Source organism: Caretta caretta, chromosome 14 (genome assembly GCF_965140235.1).
Source record: "Caretta caretta isolate rCarCar2 chromosome 14, rCarCar1.hap1, whole genome shotgun sequence".
Classification (NCBI taxonomy): domain Eukaryota; kingdom Metazoa; phylum Chordata; order Testudines; family Cheloniidae; genus Caretta; species Caretta caretta.
The window spans coordinates 47,649,319-47,668,056 of record NC_134219.1 but is presented as its reverse complement, the minus strand read 5'-3'; the positions used below and the strand labels follow the sequence as shown (position 1 = coordinate 47,668,056).

General features: G+C 63.8%; 2 protein-coding genes across 4 annotated transcripts; both read right to left on the bottom strand.

Annotated features, from left to right (window-relative positions):
- Positions 1-1,007: 1,007 nt before the first annotated feature.
- Positions 1,008-10,868, bottom strand: FLOT1 (flotillin 1). 2 transcript variants are annotated; one of them, XM_048818794.2, is made up of 13 exons: positions 10,771-10,868; positions 9,629-9,689; positions 7,908-7,983; positions 7,557-7,647; positions 6,881-7,024; positions 6,630-6,749; positions 6,336-6,431; positions 5,963-6,115; positions 4,884-5,065; positions 4,418-4,463; positions 3,777-3,914; positions 3,272-3,436; positions 1,008-2,666 (listed from the first exon to the last, which is right to left on the bottom strand). In XM_048818794.2, the coding sequence occupies exons 2-13, from the start codon at positions 9,669-9,671 to the stop codon at positions 2,634-2,636; spliced, it is 1,287 nt and encodes a 428-aa protein (XP_048674751.1). In that variant the 5' UTR covers positions 9,672-9,689; positions 10,771-10,868; the 3' UTR covers positions 1,008-2,633. The 2 variants fall into 2 exon arrangements, with proteins under 2 accessions (XP_048674751.1, XP_048674750.1); XM_048818793.2 differs by lacking the exon at positions 10,771-10,868 and having other exon boundaries at positions 1,008-2,764.
- A 4,108-nt stretch (positions 10,869-14,976) lies between these two features.
- On the bottom strand, positions 14,977-17,509 carry IER3 (immediate early response 3). 2 transcript variants are annotated; one of them, XM_048818837.2, is made up of 2 exons: positions 17,263-17,509; positions 14,977-16,407 (listed from the first exon to the last, which is right to left on the bottom strand). In XM_048818837.2, the coding sequence occupies exons 1-2, from the start codon at positions 17,464-17,466 to the stop codon at positions 16,099-16,101; spliced, it is 513 nt and encodes a 170-aa protein (XP_048674794.1). In that variant the 5' UTR covers positions 17,467-17,509; the 3' UTR covers positions 14,977-16,098. The 2 variants fall into 2 exon arrangements, with proteins under 2 accessions (XP_048674794.1, XP_074975675.1); XM_075119574.1 differs by having other exon boundaries at positions 17,338-17,509.
- Between the last annotated feature and the right edge of the window lie 1,229 nt (positions 17,510-18,738).

The following is an 18,738-nucleotide window of genomic DNA, read 5'->3' as shown; positions in this document are numbered from 1 at the left end:
CTGACTGTCTCCTGGCTCTGTGTGTGTGTCTGTGGGGGGGGGGACATGGCAGCAGTCTGAGTAGCCCCTGCCCCCCCCCCCCCCCCCCAGCATGGTGGCTTCGGCTGTCAGCAAAACTTCCCCAAAGCGCAGCCCCTGCTCGATTCCTGATCCCACCAACCCCAGCTCCCCTGGGGTCCCTCCCCCCCCACAACACCTGAGGTCTGCTGGTGCCCCCCACTCCCAACCTGCAGCCCCCCACTAGCCCAGCCCTGAGCTCCCCACCCCACCCCCAGCTCTGCCGGTGCCCCTCACTTATGACCTGAGACCCCACTAGCCCGGCCCTGAGCTCTCCTTCCCCCCCCCAGCTCTGCCGCAGGCCGTGGGGCAGGGAAGTGCTGGAGGGGACGTGGCCAGGGGATGAGCTCATTGCCTGGGGGGGGTGATGTCAGCTGTGCCACGTGGCACGGAAGGGGAAATACACTGCCCCCCCCGTTTCCTTTCCCTGTGCTTCCTCCACCACGCTGCCCCCCCCCCCCACATTAAACGCAAGGGGGCTGCGGGTTGGGAGTGAGGGGCGCTGGCGGGGGCCCGGGGCTGCAGGTTGGGGTGGACATTCCCCGTCGCCACCCCCCCCCCAATTAATTCAGCCAGGTTTCTTTGAGCTTAAACAGCAGCTGGATTGTGCCCCCTCCTGGCAGACCACACTGCCCCCCCCCCCCTGAGCTGCGGGGGGGGGGGGGCAGGCAGGGGTGTTGATCTGGATAACCCACAACCGGCTTTCACCCAGACACCAGTGACTGCTCGTGGAGTTGGGGCAGGGGAAAGGGGCTCAGGAAGGCCCCCCCCCCACGTCAGTGCTGGCCCTAATGCCCCAGTGCAGCGCTGGGGGGGCGCTCCCCCCGGCAGTCTGGGGCTCGGCGGGGGGCGCTGTGCTTTGCCCCAGCTCCCTTGCCCCATTGACACTCCAGCTGTCCCCACCCCGGACCCCCCACCCCAGGAGAATGAGGCGCCAGGAGACGGGGCCGTTCACACGCCAGGGCGTTTAATGGGCTGGGGGGACAGGTCTCAGCAACATATACACAGGCTCACTTACACGGGGGGGCAGAGAAGGCACCTTCATGTGCCCCACACATTCGGGGCACCAGCACACACAGAGGGTCGGAGGGGGGAGCACGGGCCTTGGCCCAGGTTCTGGGACCCCCACCCTGGCACAGCCCCAGGGCAGGGCAAGGAGGGATGGGTGGGGGCTGTGTACAGATGAGGGGCTTTTCCCCTCGAGGGGGCACCAGCCCCAGGGCAGGGCAAGGAGGGATTAGGCCCCCTGCAGCCCTGAACCCTGGGAACGTCTGGGGGGGGGGCACATTGCAGGAGGGGGAAACATGAGGGAGGGGGAACCCCTGGTGGTGGAGGGGGGGTATAGCAGCTGGGGGCTGTGTACAGATATGGGGCTTTTCCCCTCGAGGGGGCACCAGCCCCAGGGCAGGGGACTGACGGGGTCAATGAAAAGGACACAGGGCCCTTCCCCTCTACAGGTTGCCGGCTGGCTCAAGGGGATGGAGAATGGGGCAGGGGACCTTTCCCCTCCCGGGGGGGGGGGGGGTGCAGAAGAGTTTACTTTGGCCACACAGAGGGAGTGAAAAACCAGTTGGAGAGGCAAAAGTGGGCAGTTGGAGAGGCGAAAGGGGGAAATCCTCCCCCCACCTGCACCCCACATCCAGAGGCGCTGGGACAACTGGATCCTGGGTGCTCTGCCCCATCCCCGCCCCAAAAAGGGGTTCGCTCCCGTCTCTTCCTGACCCACGGCCGGGACTGGTGCTACGGAAGAGCATCTCGTGCGTTTACAGCCCCGGGCGGCCGTGAAATACCAAACCCCACAGCTCCAGCCCGGTGCCAAATGAACGCTCTGCCCTTTGACATCAGTCCGATTACCTTCTTGCCTCGCTTCTCCCACCCGGCTTCAGCAGGCAGACCCGTGGGGCGGGCGTCGTTCCGAAGCTGGGGCTGTTGGCTTTCGGCCGGCATCGGCCTTTTACTTGGGGTTTTGGCCACTCGAGAGAGATGAGCCGTTAAATCCAGGCTGGTGCAAGGGAAAAGGAAGCCAGAGGCTTCTGAAAACGATGGGGCTTTAAGGTGAGATATCTCAAGCCGCATTAGGAGTAGAAATAAGAGGTTGGTGGCATTGAAAAGAAGAAATCCCGAGCTTTCCTGCAGTGTAAAGGGGTTGTTTCTCACTCTGCGGTGCTTGAGAAATCAGACTGGAAAGTGGCACCCCCCAAATGACAATAAAGGCACCCGCCATTCCAGAGCTGGAGGGGACAGAGCTTCTCCCTCGGGATGATCTTGGATGTGAAGAGAAGACGGCTGGGGGGCTGATCCCCCAGGAATACAAGGCCCAGGCGAGGTTAGGGTGGTGTGAGGAGCAAACACCCCCCCCCAGCTCTTCGGGGAGGGGGAGAAGTTGGGGGGCTGGCGAGGGTACACGGGAGATGGCATTGACCCATGGGGCTTGGTGGCTGGCGCCCCGCACACAGCCCCCTCAGGGGGGCAGCCAGCGTGAGGGGGGGCCCGAGATGCAGACACAGCAAGGAGAAGTGTGGGGGGGGGCTCAGGGACATGCGCAGCTCAGGGTAGAGCCCCCCGACTTCCAGCAACTAGGACATTCGCCCCGGCTTCTTCTGACTCATCTGTGGGCAGGAGGCAAAACCAACAGGGGGAGCAGGGTCAGCACGTCGCTCCCAGGAACCCTGATCGCAGAACATAGTCACGGACGCCTCTGGACCCCCTAGCAATGGGGGAAGGGAGTCAGGGAGAGAACCCAGGAGTCCTGGCTCCCAGCCCCTCCCCAGACCCCACTCCCCTCCCAGAGCTGGGGATAGAACCCAGGAGTCCTAGCTCCCAGCCCTCCCCTCCCTTCCCCTAGAACCCAGGAGTCCTGGCTCCCAGCCCCACCCCGCTCTAACCCCCAGACCCCACTCCCCTCCCAGAGCCGGGGAGAGAACCGAGGAGTCCTAGCTCCCAGCCCCACCCTGCTCTAGCCCCCAGACCCCACTCCCTTCCCAGAGCGGGGGAGAGAACCCAGGAGTCCTAGCTCCCAGCCCTCCCCTCCCTTCCCCTAGAACCCAGGAGTCCTGGCTCCCAGCCCCAACCTGCTCTAGCCCCCAGACCCCACTCCTTTCCCAGAGCCGGGGAGAGAACCCAGGAGTCCTGGCTCCCAGCCTCGACCCCGCTCTAACCACTAGCCCCCACTCCCCTCCCCTGGGAAAGAACCCAGGCGTCCTGGCGCCGGTACCTGGGAGATGCTGATGCCGGTGAGTTTCTCCACGGTCTCGGGGAGTTTGCTCATGATGTCCAGCACCTCCCCTGTCACCTTGGCAGCGCCCATGCCCTGGCTGCCGCTCGACACCATGGTGATCTTCTTCACCGCGCTCAGCGGCTTGCTGATCTCCTCCGCCACCTGCGGGAGGGACACCACGCCGCTCCGTTATTGTAGGGTCTCCCTTAAGTGCTGGGGGCTGAGCAGGGTTATCATCACAGGGCCCCCCATATGGGCTGGGGCTGTGCTCACTGATTTGTTATTGTAGAGCTGGGGGCCAAGCGGGCTGGGGCTTGCGATCGTAGGGTCTCCCGTAAGGGCTGGGGGTGAGCCACGTTGCTAAGGCTTTCTGTGAGGGCTGGGTTGGGGGGTGGGGATGTTGTTTTGGCAGGGACTCTCGGGAGGGCTTGCGCTAGGCTGCTTTGTTATTGTAGGGTCTCCCCAGGAGCCGATCCGGCCCTCCCCCCGGGCCAGGCCTCACCTGGGGCAGCTTCTCCAGCAGCATGTCGACCATGGCGGCGTCCTGATACTGCTGGAACGCCTCCGCCTTCTTGGACATCTGCTCGGCGTCCGCCCGCGCCTTGGCCTCAATAGCGAAGGCCTGCGCCTCCCCCTTCACCTGCAGGAGGGGGGGCATGGTCAGCACCGGGGGCGGATAGCATCCCCGCCCATCACTGTCGGCCCGGATGCCTGGGTCCCAGCCTCCAGCCCCCCCTTGGGGTGAGAGCCCCACGCTGCCGGCCTGGACGCCTCAGTCCCATCCTGGCCTCCAGCCCCCCCTAGGGGTGAGAGCCCCGCGCTGCCGTCCCGGATGCCTCAGTCCCATCCCGGCCTCCAGCCCCCCCTAGGGGTGAGAGCCCCGCGCTGCTGTCCTGGACGCCTGGGTCCCATCCTTCCCTCCAGCCCCCCTAGGGGTGAGAGCCCCGTGCTGCTGTCCCGGACGCCTGGGTCCCATCCCAGCCTGCAACCCCCCTAGGGGTAAGAGCCCCGCGCTGCCGGCCTGGACGCCTAGGTCCCATCCCGGCCTGCAGCCCCCCTAGGGGTGAGAGCCCCGCGCTGCCGTCCCGGACGCCTGGGTCCCATCCCCATCGCAAGGCTGGCAGGGGCGAGCGGCAGACTCACCCTCAGGGACTCTGCTTCAGCCTCCGCCTGCATGATGAGCTGGCACCTGGGGAGGGGAGAAGGGAGGGGGAGCGTCAGTGACTCCCGAGCGGCGGGGTGGGGGGGGAATGCTGGGCGGAGAGGTGGGGAGCTTGCAGCAGCGGTGTTGGGGGCAGGGAGCAGGTAAGGAGGGTGCCGAGGGGTGAGCAGGGCGCTCGGGGAAGGAGCGGTGGATGAGGCTTGCTGTGTGGGGCACTGGATGGGGGCGGAGGGGGGGGATTAGAGGCGGGGCACCGTGCGCGGGGAGGCAGGCTGAGGCTGGCAGGGAGCCCCGGGGTGAATGGGGGACAGGGCGCAGCTGCGGCCCCGGCTGGGAAGGGATCGCGGGGCGGTGCCCAGGCCAGAGGCGCTCGGCCCAGCTGCGTCTCGGGGGTGGCTGGAGGGCGGCGTGGGGAGAGGGGAGCTGGGGGGGGGGGCGCCCCGCTACCTCTGGGCCTCTGCCAGCTTCTCCAGCCGGTAGCGCTCGGCCTCGGCCGGCTTCTTGACCATGGCCTCCAGCTCGTGCTCCTTGCGGATGATTTCCTGCTCCTGCAGCTGGATCTGCTGGGTCCGCTCCACCACCAGGACCTGCATCTTCTGCTCCTCAATCTTCTGCTTGGTCTTGGCCACCTGCACGGGGAGGGGGCCGGGGTCACCACTGGGGGGGCGGGGGGGGTCAGCAGGAGCTGATGCCATGGCGCGAGGGGTCGAACGTCGGCTGCGCTGATGGGCATCGCCACCTCGGACACCCGGGGTTCGTGCCAAACCGACGCCCCCAGGGAGGTCAGAGGTCAATGTCGAGGGGGGTCATGGGTCAACCCCGCTGGCATTCGTAGGTCAAGATTTGACCCCCGTTGAGAGGATTCAAGGGGTGAATGGTCAAGACCCGGCAACACTGAGGGATGGAGGGACACCACCGTGGGGAGTCAAGGGCAGACCCCACTGAGGCGGGTCAAAGGTCAATGTTGGGGGCAGTCTGTGGTCAACACTGGGAGGTTGATAAGTCAAGAACCGACCCCAACGACGGATGAAAAGTCAACACCACGCAGAGGTAGAGACAGGGTCAACTTGGCCACGGGGGCGGGGGGTGTCAAGGGTCAACAGCTGACGTCAGCGAAGTGGGGGAGGGGTCAGCCTGGACAAAGGGGTCACAGGTCCAGAACCGGTGCCACTGGACGGATCGTGGTTGACGCCGCTGGGTGGCGAAGACGTGTGAGGCCAGAGATGCCCCGTGCTGCCGGCCTGGACGCCTGGGTCCCATCCCGGCCTGCAGCCCCCCCTAGGGGGGACGCCAAGAGCAGAGGGTGGAGTCATCGGGCAGGGAAGGAGGCCAAGAGGGTCAACCTACCAGGCTGTCCAGAGTCAAGTTGCAGGGGTCAAAGGTCAACAGCTGTGGGTTGGCCATCACAACAAGGTGTTTGCCCTGCTGGGCTACGGTGTCCCATGGTGCCCAGACACCTGGGCCGTGGGCTGGTATCGGGGAGGGGGTCCCGGATCCCCCTACCCCCGTCCCCAGGGGCGTCTCACCTGCAGCTGATAGGCCAGGTCGGACTCGGCCTTGCGGGTGTTCACCTCGATGTCGTAGGTGGCTTTCTTCAGCTCGTAGTCCCGCTGTGCCTTGGCCATCTCGATCTCGCTCAAGTACTGGGCAGAGAGCTTCTCCTGCTTCGCCTCGGCCTCCTGCAGGTGTGGGGGTCAGACCCATAGTAACCCGCCTCCTAACAGAGCCACGGGCCGGCTGGTTCCCCTGCCCTGTCTGACCCAAGGGCTGGCTGGCCCATGCCCCCCACCCCCGGGTCGCAGCCGCGGGCTGGCCGGCCCATGCCCCCCACCCCTAGATCGGACCCAGTCAGCCTGGAATCCCCCACCCCTGGATCAGACCCATGCACCCAGCGCTCACCTTGATGCCAGCATCTCTCTTGGCCTCGGCTTCCCCCATTCGCGCGTCTTTCTGCACCTGGGCGGTCCTGGCTTTCCCCAGCGAGTGCAGATAATCCTGGGGCAACACCGGGGGCGGGGAAGGGGGGAGAAAGGAGCAGAGACAGACACCTCAGTCCTGCCCCGCAGCCTGGCTGGAGGCCATTCCCCTCTAGGGGGTGCCGGCTCCCATCCGCCCTGGGGCAGGGTGGGGGGCTGGCTGGCTCCGGGCTGGGAACGGGGCCTTTCCCCTGGAGGGGGCGCCGTTCTCCCTCACCTGGTCGTCGTGAATGTCCTTGAGCGTGTAGCTCACCACGCTGATGCCCATGTTGACCAGGTCTGAGGAGGCCACCTTGAAAACCTGCTCCGAGAACTTCTTCCGATCCTTATAGATTTCCTGCCCGGGGCGGGGAGACAAGGGGTGAGTTGGGGCGGGGGTGGAGCTGGGACATACACATGGGGGGTGGGGGGGCAGATCTGACCCCCAGCAGGGGGCTGCCCCCACCCCCCGAGCCGCCGGCCCCTCACCTCCACAGTCATGTGGGCCATGATGGCCCGCTGATGCCCCTCCAGCGTCTCCAGTGCGATGTGGGTGATCTCGCTCTCCGACTTGCCGAGGAACATCTGGCAGGCGGCCGCCAGCATCTCCTTGTTCTGGCCCTGGATCTTCACCTGCCGGAGCGAGGGGACAAGCGGAGGGAGGGATGGAGCCCCCGCGACACCCCTCCCTGCGAACCCCAGGAATGCTCCGGGGGCGGGGCGCCTTCCCCTTTAAGAGAAGAGGCTATTGCTTGCACCCAGACAACCGTTGCCCGGAGACCGTATCCATGGTGGTCAAGGGCCCTGTGGTCCCAGGGCATCACTGGGCAGGTACCAATGGGGAAATGGGTGGGGGGAGGGGGGAGGAGGGGTAACAAGTCAGCTTGGGCAAGTACCACGGGCGGGTGGGGGGGGAGCCAAGCTGGGCAGGTACCATTGGGAGAAATGGGGGGATGAGCCAGACTGGGCAGGTACCATTAGGAGACATGGGGGAGATGAGCCAGGCTGGGCAGGTACCACTGGGGAAATACAGGGGTGAGTGCTGCCAGTGGCAGGTACCACTGGGGAGACCGGGGTAGCTGGCTGGTTTCCTAGGTGATCCGGACGCTGTTCCCTCCTCCCTGGGGTTTCCGCGGCGACCTCGGAGTCAGGGGGCGCCGGTTACCTGGGCGATGCCGGTGACGGAGATGGGGACCCCGTGCCGGGTATAAACCTTCTCGCTCTTCACGTTCAGGGTCAGCGTATTCAAGGAGATCCTGCGGGGAGAGCAGGTGGGTCAGGGAGAGGGGACACCCCCCAAGCCCTTTGACGATACCCCCCACCCATGGACCCATCCAGCCCAGTATTCCCACCCCCACACTGATCCCTTCCTGCCCCCTGCCCCAGCTCTGACCCCTCCCCGTCCCCTGCCCCAGCGGGGTGACGGGGGGGTCCCCTACAGACTTGGGGAGCCCAGGGACGAGCCAGGGCGCCCTGACCTAGGGTTCTCTGTGGAGGGGGGGCTTTGGGGACTCACCTCTGGATCTGCTGGATGCAGGGGAGGACGAAGACCCGGCCCCCCGCCACCATCACTGGGGGGCTGCGGCAGAAGCCTAGGGGGAGGGGAGGGGAGGAGAGGAGAGCGTTAGCCGCCGCTGGGCACGGATATGCAGCCGCCTCTGGGGTGGGACAGCCAGGAAACTGCTGCGTGGAACAGCCACGCGGCACAGGACAGGCTGGCCTGCTGTTGAGATGCAGCCAGCTCTGGGGTGGGCGGCTGGGGAACATGCCGTGAATCCTGAACAATTTGAAACCACCGGGGAAATTTTAAGGAGGCAGGAAGTGAGCTCAGTTGGGACACCGGGGTCGCCACACGACTTCACAGCGACAGACTGATTTTAAGTCTTGCCGGTAAAATTGTAGCAGAGGACAGCTGCCCCGGCCAAGCCCCCGCCCTGCTCCCACAGCATGGTGCCCCCTGCTGAGCCCCCGCCCCCCCACTCCCCAGCGCCCCCTGCTGAGCCCCCCACCCCACTCCCCGCACTCCCTGCTGAGCCCCCGCCCTGCTCCCCGCAGCCCAGCGCCCCCTGCTGAGCCCCCCCGCCCCCCACTCCCCAGCGCCCCCTGCTGAGCCCCCGCCCTGCTCCCCGCAGCCCAGCACCGCTTGCTGAGCCCCCCACCCCCACCCCCCAGGGCCCCTGCTGAGCCCCCTGCAGCCCAGGGCCCCCTGCTGAGCCCCCCGCCCCGCACCCCCTGCTGAGCCCCCCCCCACAGCCCAGTGCCCCCTGCTGAGCCCCCCGCCCCGCACCCCCTGCTGAGCCCCCGCCCTGCTCCCTGCAGCCCAGCACCGCTTGCTGAGCCCCGCAGCCCCGCCCCCCAGGGCCCCTGCTGAGCCCCCGCCCTGCTCCCCGCAGCCCAGCACCGCTTGCTGAGCCCCCCACCCCCACCCCCCAGGGCCCCTGCTGAGCCCCCTGCAGCCCAGGGCCCCCTGCTGAGCCCCCCGCCCCGCACCCCCTGCTGAGCCCCCCCCCACAGCCCAGTGCCCCCTGCTGAGCCCCCCGCCCCGCACCCCCTGCTGAGCCCCCGCCCTGCTCCCTGCAGCCCAGCACCGCTTGCTGAGCCCCGCAGCCCCGCCCCCCAGGGCCCCTGCTGAGCCCCCTGCAGCCCAGTGCCCCCTGCTGAGCCCCCCGCCCTGCACCCCCTGCTGAGCCCCCCCCCACAGCCCAGTGCCCCCTGCTGAGCCCCCCGCCCCGCATCCCCTGCTGAGCCCCCCGCCCTGCTCCCTGCAGCCCAGCGCCCCCTGCTCATCCCCCGCCCCCACCCTGCTCCTCCCCAGTGGTCATTAGTGATGCATTCGTTAACCATCAGATTAGCCCCGCTCCCCATCCCCTGGGAGCAGGTGATGTCACTCTGGCTCAGATCCCATCTCTTCACTGCTGGGTATTTCAGGCTGGCTCAGGGGGCCGGGGGCCGGGGCCTTTCCCCGTGGGGCGGGTGAGTCCCATCAGTGGGGGGCTGCGTGTGGGGAGCTCTCCCACTGTGCGGGGCTCCAACTCCAGTCCCTGGTTCGGGTTTCTCCTGGGGATCAGGCCCCTAACGAGCTCGTGGCATTAGGCCCAGGTCTCAGCCGGGCTGCCCCAGCAATGTGGGGGTGGGGCTGGGGTGTTAGGGGTCCCTGGAGGGGGAGGGGACGGCATCAGGCTCCCACCCTGGGAGCGTCTCTGCCCACGTGAGACCAGCGGGGGGGGAGCCACTCACCCGAGACCACCATGGCCTCATTGGGGCCGCAAGTGAAGAACATCCTGATGCTGGAGGGATCCTGAAAGAGATGAGAGCAACTCAATCGAACCCAGGAGTCCTGGCTCCCAGCCCCCCTGCTCTAATCACTAGACCCCCCCCACCCCCCTCCCAGAGCCAGGGAGGGAACCCAGGAGTCCTGGCTCCCAGCGCCCCCCCCCCCCCCCGCTCTAATCACTAGACCCCACCCCCCTCCCAGAGCCAGGGAGAGAACCCAGGAGTCCTGGGTATTTTCCCCTCTCCCTGCAGGCCATGGCTGATAATTACAGACCCGCCCCTGGCCAGACTCCAGCTGAGCCCCAGGGAGCTCCCCACCCGCCTGCCACCTGAGCCCCACAGAGCCGCTGCTGGTTGCCCCCACTCATAACCGATGCAGCCCCTGCACCCCAACCTCAGCCCGTGCTCCCCGCTGCCCATACGCCCCCTGCAGCCCGCCCTTGGGCTCCCCGATCCCCGGCCAGGAGCCCCACTTCATCCTGCCCCCCAAACAGCCCCTGCATTGGCAGCCGGCACCCCTGGCCCCACCCAGACACCCCCCATCACCACCCATGAACCCCGTCCACACTCTGCAGCCAATGCACCCCCCCACCCCCTTCTCGGCCCGTGCAGCCCCCCCCGACTCCCTTCTCGGCCCGTGCAGCCCCCCCGACCCCCCTCTCGGCCCGGGCTCCCCCCGTGCAGCCCCCCCGACCCCCCTCTCGGCCCGGGCTCCCCCCCCGACTCCCTTCTCGGCCCGGGCTCCCCCCCGACTCCCTTCTCGGCCCGGGCTCCCCCCCCGACCCCCCTCTCGGCCCGGGCTCCCCCCGTGCAGCCCCCCCGACCCCTTTCTCGGCCCGTGCAGCCCCCCCGACCCCCCTCTCGGCCCGGGCTCCCCCCCCGACCCCCTTCTCGGCCCGACCCCCTTCTCGGCCCGTGCAGCCCCCCCGACCCCCTTCTCGGCCCGTGCAGCCCCCCCGACCCCCTTCTCGGCCCGGGCTCCCCCCCGACCCCCTTCTCGGCCCGTGCAGCCCCCCCGACCCCCTTCTCGGCCCGGGCTCTCCCCGTGCAGCCCCCCCCGACCCCCCTCTCGGCCCGGGCTCCCCCCCCGACCCCCCTTTGCTGACCGGGTCTCTGGCTCCGGCCACCCCCCGTCCGCCCTGCTGCAGACCCGCCCCACCCTCCTGGGACCGCCACGATCCCGTCAGCCCCCGCGGTTTCCCCAGCGCCCGGGCGGTGCTGCCACCTGCTGGCCGCGGGCGGGGCAGCAGCTTCCCTGGGACCCCCCTGCCAGCCCCCCAGATCCATGCGGCCGCGGGGGGGCGGGGGCCAGGGCTGGGCTGGCGGGGGGCTGCGGGTCGGGAGTGAGGGGCACCGGCAGGGCGGGGGGGGGCAGAGCCGGGCTGGCAGGGGGCTGCGGGTCGGGAGTGAGGGGCACCGGCAGGGCTGGGGGGGCCCAGGGCAGGGCTGGCAGGGGGCTGCGGGTCAGGAGTGAGGGGCACCGGCAGGGCGGGGGGGGGGGGCAGAGCCGGGCTGGCAGGGGGCTGCGGGTCGGGAGTGAGGGGCACCGGCAGGGCGGGGGGGGGGCAGAGCCGGGCTGGCGGGGGGCTGCGGGTCGGGAGTGAGGGGCACCGGCAGGGCTTGGGGGGACCAGGATTTCGTGAGTCGACCCTGCTGTGTTGGCCGAAGCCCCCATCCCGTTCTCCTGCCCTTCCAGGAGGACCCAGAGCAGCGTCTGCCTCACTTCCTGTCCCAAACTCGGGGGCGCGGCACCTGCGAACGGGCCGCCCTGTCCCCACCCAGAGGTGGCTGCATGGGAGCCCCTGGCTGGCTCCCCTGTTCCCTGCCACGCAGCGCCCAGGGCCGGCAGGTCACCGGGTGGCCACCAGGTGGCGCGCCTGGCCAATCGTCCAGCGCCGGAGCGGGCGGGGCATCGTGTGAACATGGGGGAGAAAATGGACTCCTTTCAGTGTGTGTGTGGGGGGGTGCCCAGCCCATAACGGCCCCCCCAGGCCTCTGTGTCCCCCCCCAGAATAGGGGCAGAACATGCCGTGAGTGGCAGAGAGCCCCCCCCCCCCCCCCACGAGCCAGCCCTTCTCATGCCCGCACCGATGCCAGATAGGGGGCACTCGCTGTCGGTGGCATGTTCGACCCCCACCCACTCTGCCGGGGCTGCTGGCCAGGGGTCAGTTAATGCCTGGGGGCGCGGGGGGCAGGGGAGGGGGCACTGGTAATGTGGGCAGAGAGCCAGCAAACTCGTTACACACAGAGGTTCTCGGCTGGGAGGGAGCCGGAATCATTGGAATGATCAGAGCCGCTGCCCCCCAGCGGGGACAGGCCCCATGCCCCATTCCCTGCCCCCTTGAGCCGGCCAGCCCCCGCCCTGGGGCCGGATGGGAGCTGCTGCCCCCTAGAGAGGACAGGCCCTGTACTCCATTCCCTGTCCCCAAGTCAGACTTGGCCTAGTGAGTGTGTTAGGGGCAGGGTGTGTGTGTGTGTGAGGGGTGGGGGAAGAGTTGTGTATTTCTAGTGCTGGTATTTCCACTCCTCTGTCCCCCCGTGGCTCTTTATATTTAGGCCCTGGGCTCTCTGTGCTGGGTGGGGGGCGGATGTGGGCTCTGCCGCTTCCTTTCGTGTGCGTGTGGTTCTCACCTCTGGGGTATGAGGAAATGCAGCCGTGCAGATAGGCAGAGCCCGGAAGCCACGAGCTTGGGCAATTCCCGGCCTCAACCTGAGCCCAGGGCCCCTGGCAGCGCTTTCCGTCATGTGTTTTCTCAGCTGCAGAGCGGAGGGTTGTGTGTGTGACCCAGCATGTGTGCACAGACTCACACACCAGCCAGGCTGGACCATGAAAACACACACAGAGCTGCCCTTGCTCAGTCTAACCACTAGACCCCACCCCACCCCTCCCCAGAGCCAGGGAGAGAACCCAGGAGTCCTGGCTCTCAGCCCCCCTGCTCTAACCACTAGACCCCACTCCCCTCCCAGAGCTGGGGAGAGAACCCAGGAGTCCTGGCTCCCAGCCCCCACCCCTGCTCTAACCACTAGACCCCACTCCCCTCCCAGAGCCGGGGAGAGAACCCAGGTGTCCTGCTGAGGCCACCCTGGGCTGAGTGTCCGTTGCCGCACACGCTATCTGTACGTGGGTGCTCGCTATATATAACCCTCCCCTCGTGGCCCAGATAGGTACCGGCGGGAACCCGCAGTTCCTCTGCCCCCGCAGAGAGCCTGGAATAGCCCCTTATCAGTCATTGCCCCTGGGCTTATCCGTGTGGCCAAGGGCGCCAGGCGTGGCTCGCCCAGCCTCTCCGGCCCTCGCTGTCTGGGAGCTTGGTGCTAAAAATACCCCAGAGGAGAAAGAGATGGATAACAATCCGGCTGGGGGCGGGTGGATACGTATCTAGATTAGACAGACCGGATCTATGGATCCCTCAAGAGGAGCGATTTGCTGGAGCTAAGGATGGCGGGACGGGGCTGAGAAAGGCTGGTTGGCAGATACACACACACCCCTGTCGAGTCCAGTGCAACAGAGTCCCTGATTCCCAGACCCTCTCGGAGACACGCCGGGACGGCTTAGAGTCCCGGGACACCAGGAAGTATCATTAAACTGGTGATTTTATTGATTTTTAAATCATGTCAAATCACAGTTAATGATTAAAAACCCAGGAAGAATGAAAACCTCCAGAGAATTATATGTAAACTGTAGTTAGATGGGTTATAGCAGCATTGGACTGGAAGGGACCTCGAGAGGTTATCCAGTCCAGTCCCCTGCACTCAAGGCAGGATTAAGTATTATCTCGACCGTCCCTAAGAGGTGTTTCTCTGATCTGCTCTTAAAAATCTCCATCAGCACATATTCCACAACCTCCCTGGGCAATTTGTTCCAGAGTTTAACCACCCTGACAGTTAGGAAGTTTTTCCTAATGTCCAACCTAAACCGCCCTTTCTGCAATTTGAGCCCATTGCTTCTTGTCCTAGCCTCAGAGGTTAAGGAGAACAATTTATCACCTTCCTCTTTATAACTTTTTACATACTTGAAAACTGTTCTCATGTCCCCCCTCGGTCTTCTCTTTTCCAGCCTAAACAAACCCCATTTTTTCAATCTTCCCTCCTAGGCCATGTTTTCTTAGACCTTTAATCGTTGTTGCTGCTCTTCTCTGGACTCTCTCCAATTTGTCCACATCTTTCCTGAAATGTGGTGCCCAGAACAGGACACAATCCTCCCGTTGAGGCCTAATCAGTGCAAAGCGGAAAAATTACTTCTAATTTCCTGGTTACAACACTTCTGCTAATATATTTGGCAACAGCGTTACACTATTGACTCATATTTAGCTTGTGGTCCACTCTGACCCCCAGATCCGTTTCCGCAGTTCTCCTTCGGCCGTCATTTCCCATTCTCTGTGTGTGTGTGCAACTGATTGTTCCTTCCTAAGTGGGTGCTTTGCATTTCTCCTTATTGAATTTCATCCTATTTACTTCAGACCATTTCGAATTTTCATCCTATCCTCCAAAGCACTTGCAACCCCTCCCAGCTTGGTATTGTCCGCAAACTTTATGCGTACTCTCTATGCCATTATCTAAATCGTTGATGGAAGATATTAAACAAAACCGGGCCCAGAAGGGATCCCTGGGGGACCCCTCTCGCTATGTCCTTCCAGCTTGACTGCGACCCACCGGTCGCTCCCAGAGAGGAGTTGTTTTCCCACCAGGTCTGCACCCACATCCATCCAGGTTGCATTTCCCTAATTTGTGTATGAGGTGGTCATGTGAGTGTCACAGGCTTTACTGAAATCAAGCTAGATCATGTCAACCACTTCCCCCCCACCCGCAAGGCTTGTTACTCTGTCAAAGGTAACAAGCCTTGTGGATTGGGGGAGGAGAATAGATAACCCTACTATTCAGCTGAGGATGATAACCCAGGTGTCCTGACTCCCAGCACCCCCTGTTCTAATTCACTGGACCCCTCTTCCCTCCCAGGGCTGGGGCTGCACCCCACCTTTATGAGATGGGCTAGCCTCTCTGAAGAGTTCTCCCAAGGTCCCGCGCCCATGATCCACCATCAGCCAATGAGAACGTATCCAGCTGATGTAATGCAGAAAGTGGATGGGGCTTGGAACATGAAGGCCACCCCCTGCTCCCCCCTTGGATGCTCCTGTAGTTGAATTGAGCTTTGCCCCCTCCCAGCACAATCTCCTCCTTCCTCCAGCGGCCTGACACCCTCGCGCTCCTCCAGGGGAGCTGAGTTTTGCCTTCAGCCCAGCCAGCCCCTAACGCCGACCCCCTCCCCCAAAGGATGTGGGATGCCCCTGCCCCCCAGAAATCAGACACACTCGCAGGAGTCAACATGTTTATTTTGTTCACAGAACATACACAGGTTGGACGACTTGTCCGGGAAAGAGTTTGGGGCAAAAACGCCTTGGAAACATCAGCCTGAAGTCAGGGCAGTTCGGGGCGAGTCTTGGCCTCCGAAGCATCCACAGGAGCTTACACAGTAAGCATAGACAGCAACCAGGACCCTGCTGGTCAGACACCCCAGGCGTAAACATAGCTGGGGGGGTCCGAGAGGGAAGGGCGGAGGGGTCCGCGCTCTCTTTAGCGCGGGGTGTTCTTCCCGTGACTTCTCTCCTCCTCCCAGGGTCAGGAAAATCCCTGTTTGCTCCTGGTTTAAAGCACCCGAATCATTTTTCGGGCTCCAAACTTCTCCCTCCGCCCAATGCACCAGTGCTGTCTTCGTTCTGTGCCCCTATTAAGTAGCTACTTTAAGGGAGACCCAAGGGTCAGAGGCTGTTTTGCCACAGAGCAACCCAGCCCGGCCTCCGCCTGGAGAACTGTAGCGTTGAATTCTAGCACATTTGGCCATCAAAGTTTTTTACCCCGCCCAGTAGCATTTCCAGTTTTATACCTCCCTGGGATTTGCAGCCAGCTATCCCTCCGGCTGCTTTGCTACCCATTAGAGCGGGGTTTCTCCTCCCGGGGTAACGGCACTAACAAACATCAATTAAAAGTCCCCGTAGAGGAACAAGAGCAAGATACATGTCCCTGTTTAAACGGATGAGGACATTTAACGGTTTTATTCCATCCTGGATGAAAGCAGCGTTTTCCTCGCCAGCATGTTCCGGCTTCGATCATTAAATAGCACACTATCTTTAAATTACAAATGTATAAATAATATAAATATTAGATATTAATAAGTTATGTCAGTAATACCCCTCCCCGCCACACAATGTCTCAGTCATGGCTGGAGCCAGGAATTCCCTGCTCACAGCTGCGGAGAGGTTTCACGTTGCTATTGACGTCAAGTGTCCGGCGGCGTCCAGATTCTTCACTGGCTTCGTTCAGAGACAGCAGCAGAAAGAGCTGGCCGAAGACCAGGCGGGGTTAACCCATGAGTGGCTGGAGCCCAGCCCAGTTGACCCCTTAGGTGTCTTGGCCTGAGAAACGCTGGGTGGGGAATCTCAGAAAGCAGCTGGATTCTGCTCCAGGAACTGGCTGATTTCCACGGTGGATTCAACAGCCGCATGGCCCCCGTGCAAACTGGTAGCATTGGCCATCTCTGGGACCTCCAGGGGTGTCGGGAGCATTTCCGAGAGGGGGGTCTCCACACGGGAGCTCCCGCTCTCCGCAGAGCAGTCACGGACCCCCTGCTCAGGCCCCAGGGCCAGGTCTTCGTCAGCATTATAGACTTGGTAGAAGACGATGGTGAGGAGGATGAAAAGCAGACGCTTGGCCTGGCTGCGCTCTTTGGCCGGATAGTAGCGTTTCACCTGGTCAGGAGGAAGGAGACAGGACATTAGAGACCTGGCTGGCAGGGGGACCCATGTATTACCCACAATGCACCAGTCCTACTCCAAGTGCCCTGTGCCCAACAGATTACCCAGAATGCCCTGGCACTCAGCCCCAGGCCAATCCCACAACCCAGGAGGCACACCCAGCCACCATGGCTGAGAGGACAGCTTGGTTACCCAGAATTCTCTGTTTCTACCCACAATGCCCTATTCCACCAAACCAACTTGAGATTCGGGCTCAGCAGCTGAGCCAGGCAACCTGAACCCCACTGCACTGAGCATGATCTAGATATCCCCCCCCCCCCGTGTGTCATATGGCCCATACTGCTCCCAGCTGGGGGCAGATTAGCAAGAGACTCACCCCTGGCTGTGAACAGCAGGGAGCCTGGGACACATGCAGCACCCCCATCAGCCAGGGATCTCTGGGGCAGAGAGACCTGTGCATGGGGCTTCCTGTCCAGGACACACAGCAGCAGGTGTAATGGGGTGACTCATCCTGCACTGTCTGTATGCCCACAGCAAGGGGGGCTGGGCTACAGGTCTCAGCTTCCCCCCCCCCCTCCACTGGGGAGAGGCTACACCACCCTCACCCTCCCTCCAGCAGCAGGGACTGACCCAGAGAGCCATCAGTAGCCTACTTCTACAGCGGGGGAAACTGAGGCACAGAGGGGGGCTGGATCAGAAGGTGGGCCCTCACTCCTCGATCCCCCTCCCCCCACTTTAACCCAAAAGACCCCTCCCCACATCGCAGAGAACCCAGGGGTCCTGACTCCCCCCTCACGCCCCCCAGAGAACCCAGGCGTCCCGGCTTCTACCCCACCCCCACAGACTCACCACGGGGGGGTAGAGCACTTTGCGCAGTCGTTTCCTGCCCCGGGCCGGATTCCTGCGGGAAGGGGTCTGGCTCACCGCGGGCAGGGGGTCGAAGGTGAAGTACTGGGGGCCGGTGCCCCTGCGGGGGGGCTCGGCTCTGGGCAGGGCGGCCATCCGGGGCTCGTAGGCTAAGCACATGCTCGTGGCACCGTACAGCGCGTTCATGAGACCGGGGCGCAGCGCGATTTTCAGAACTCGTCCTCGGCTGCGGCGCAGAACGAACAACTGCCCGCGCCCCGCCCGGCGCCGCTTTATGAATGGGGCGAGCCCCGCCCCTGGCGCCCCATTGGCTGCGCCCGGGGGTGACAGCTCAGCCTGCAATCACCGCGGGGAAATCCCGGGCCGGCGCGCGGTGCTTGCCCGGAGCCCGGGCGGGGATGACACGTAGCAGGCGGGGCTCGGGGGGGGGGGCAGGGCAAGAAATAAGGAATGCAGGAAATCTGCAAGTACACACGGGGTGTGCAACCCCACCGTTGTGCAACACACAAACACACACCGTGTATACACTCCCCCGGCTGTGCAACACACAAACACACACACACACCGTGTATACACACACCCCGGCTGTGCAACACACAAACACACACACACACCGTGTATACACACACCCCGACTGTGCAACACACAAACACACACTGTGTATACACTCCCCCGGCTGTGCAACACACAAACACACACACACACCCCGTGTATACACTCCCCCGGCTGTGCAACACACAAACACACACACACCGTGTATACACTCCCCCGGCTGTGCAACACACAAACACACACACACACACTGTGTATACACTCCCCCAGCTGTGCAACACACAAACACACACACACAGTGTATACACACACCCCGGCTGTGCAACACACAAACACACACACACACTGTGTATACACTCCCCCGGCTGTGCAACACACAAACACACACACACACCGTGTATACACACACCCCGGCTGTGCAACACACAAACACACACACACACCGTGTATACACACACCCCGGCTGTGCAACACACAAACACACACTGTGTATACACTCCCCCGGCTGTGCAACACACAAACACACACACACCGTGTATACACACACCCCGGCTGTGCAACACACAAACACACACACACACCGTGTATACACTCCCCCGGCTGTGCAACACACAAACACACACACACACTGTGTATACACTCCCCCGGCTGTGCAACACACAAACACACACACACCGTGTATACACTCCCCCGGCTGTGCAACACACAAGCACACACACACACTGTGTATACACTCCCCCGGCTGTGCAACACACAAACACACACACAGTGTATACACACACCCAGCTGTGCAACACACAAACACACACACACACACACACTGTGTATACACTCCCCCGGCTGTGCAACACACAAACACACACACACTGTGTATACACCCCCAGCTGTGCAACACACAAACACACA

Coding starts and splice junctions, on each gene's coding strand:
- IER3 (XM_048818837.2), bottom strand. CDS start 17,466: ATGAACGCGCTGTACGGTGCCACGAGCATGTGCTTAGCCTACGAGCCC. Junction 16,408..17,262: donor AAGTGCTCTACCCCCCCGTG/GTGAGTCTGTGG, acceptor CCTCCTGACCAG/GTGAAACGCTACTATCCGGC.
- FLOT1 (XM_048818794.2), bottom strand. CDS start 9,671: ATGTTCTTCACTTGCGGCCCCAATGAGGCCATGGTGGTCTCGG. Junction 7,648..7,907: donor TGCATCCAGCAGATCCAGAG/GTGAGTCCCCAA, acceptor CTCTCCCCGCAG/GATCTCCTTGAATACGCTGA. Junction 5,066..5,962: donor ACCTGGCCTATCAGCTGCAG/GTGAGACGCCCC, acceptor CTCCCCGTGCAG/GTGGCCAAGACCAAGCAGAA.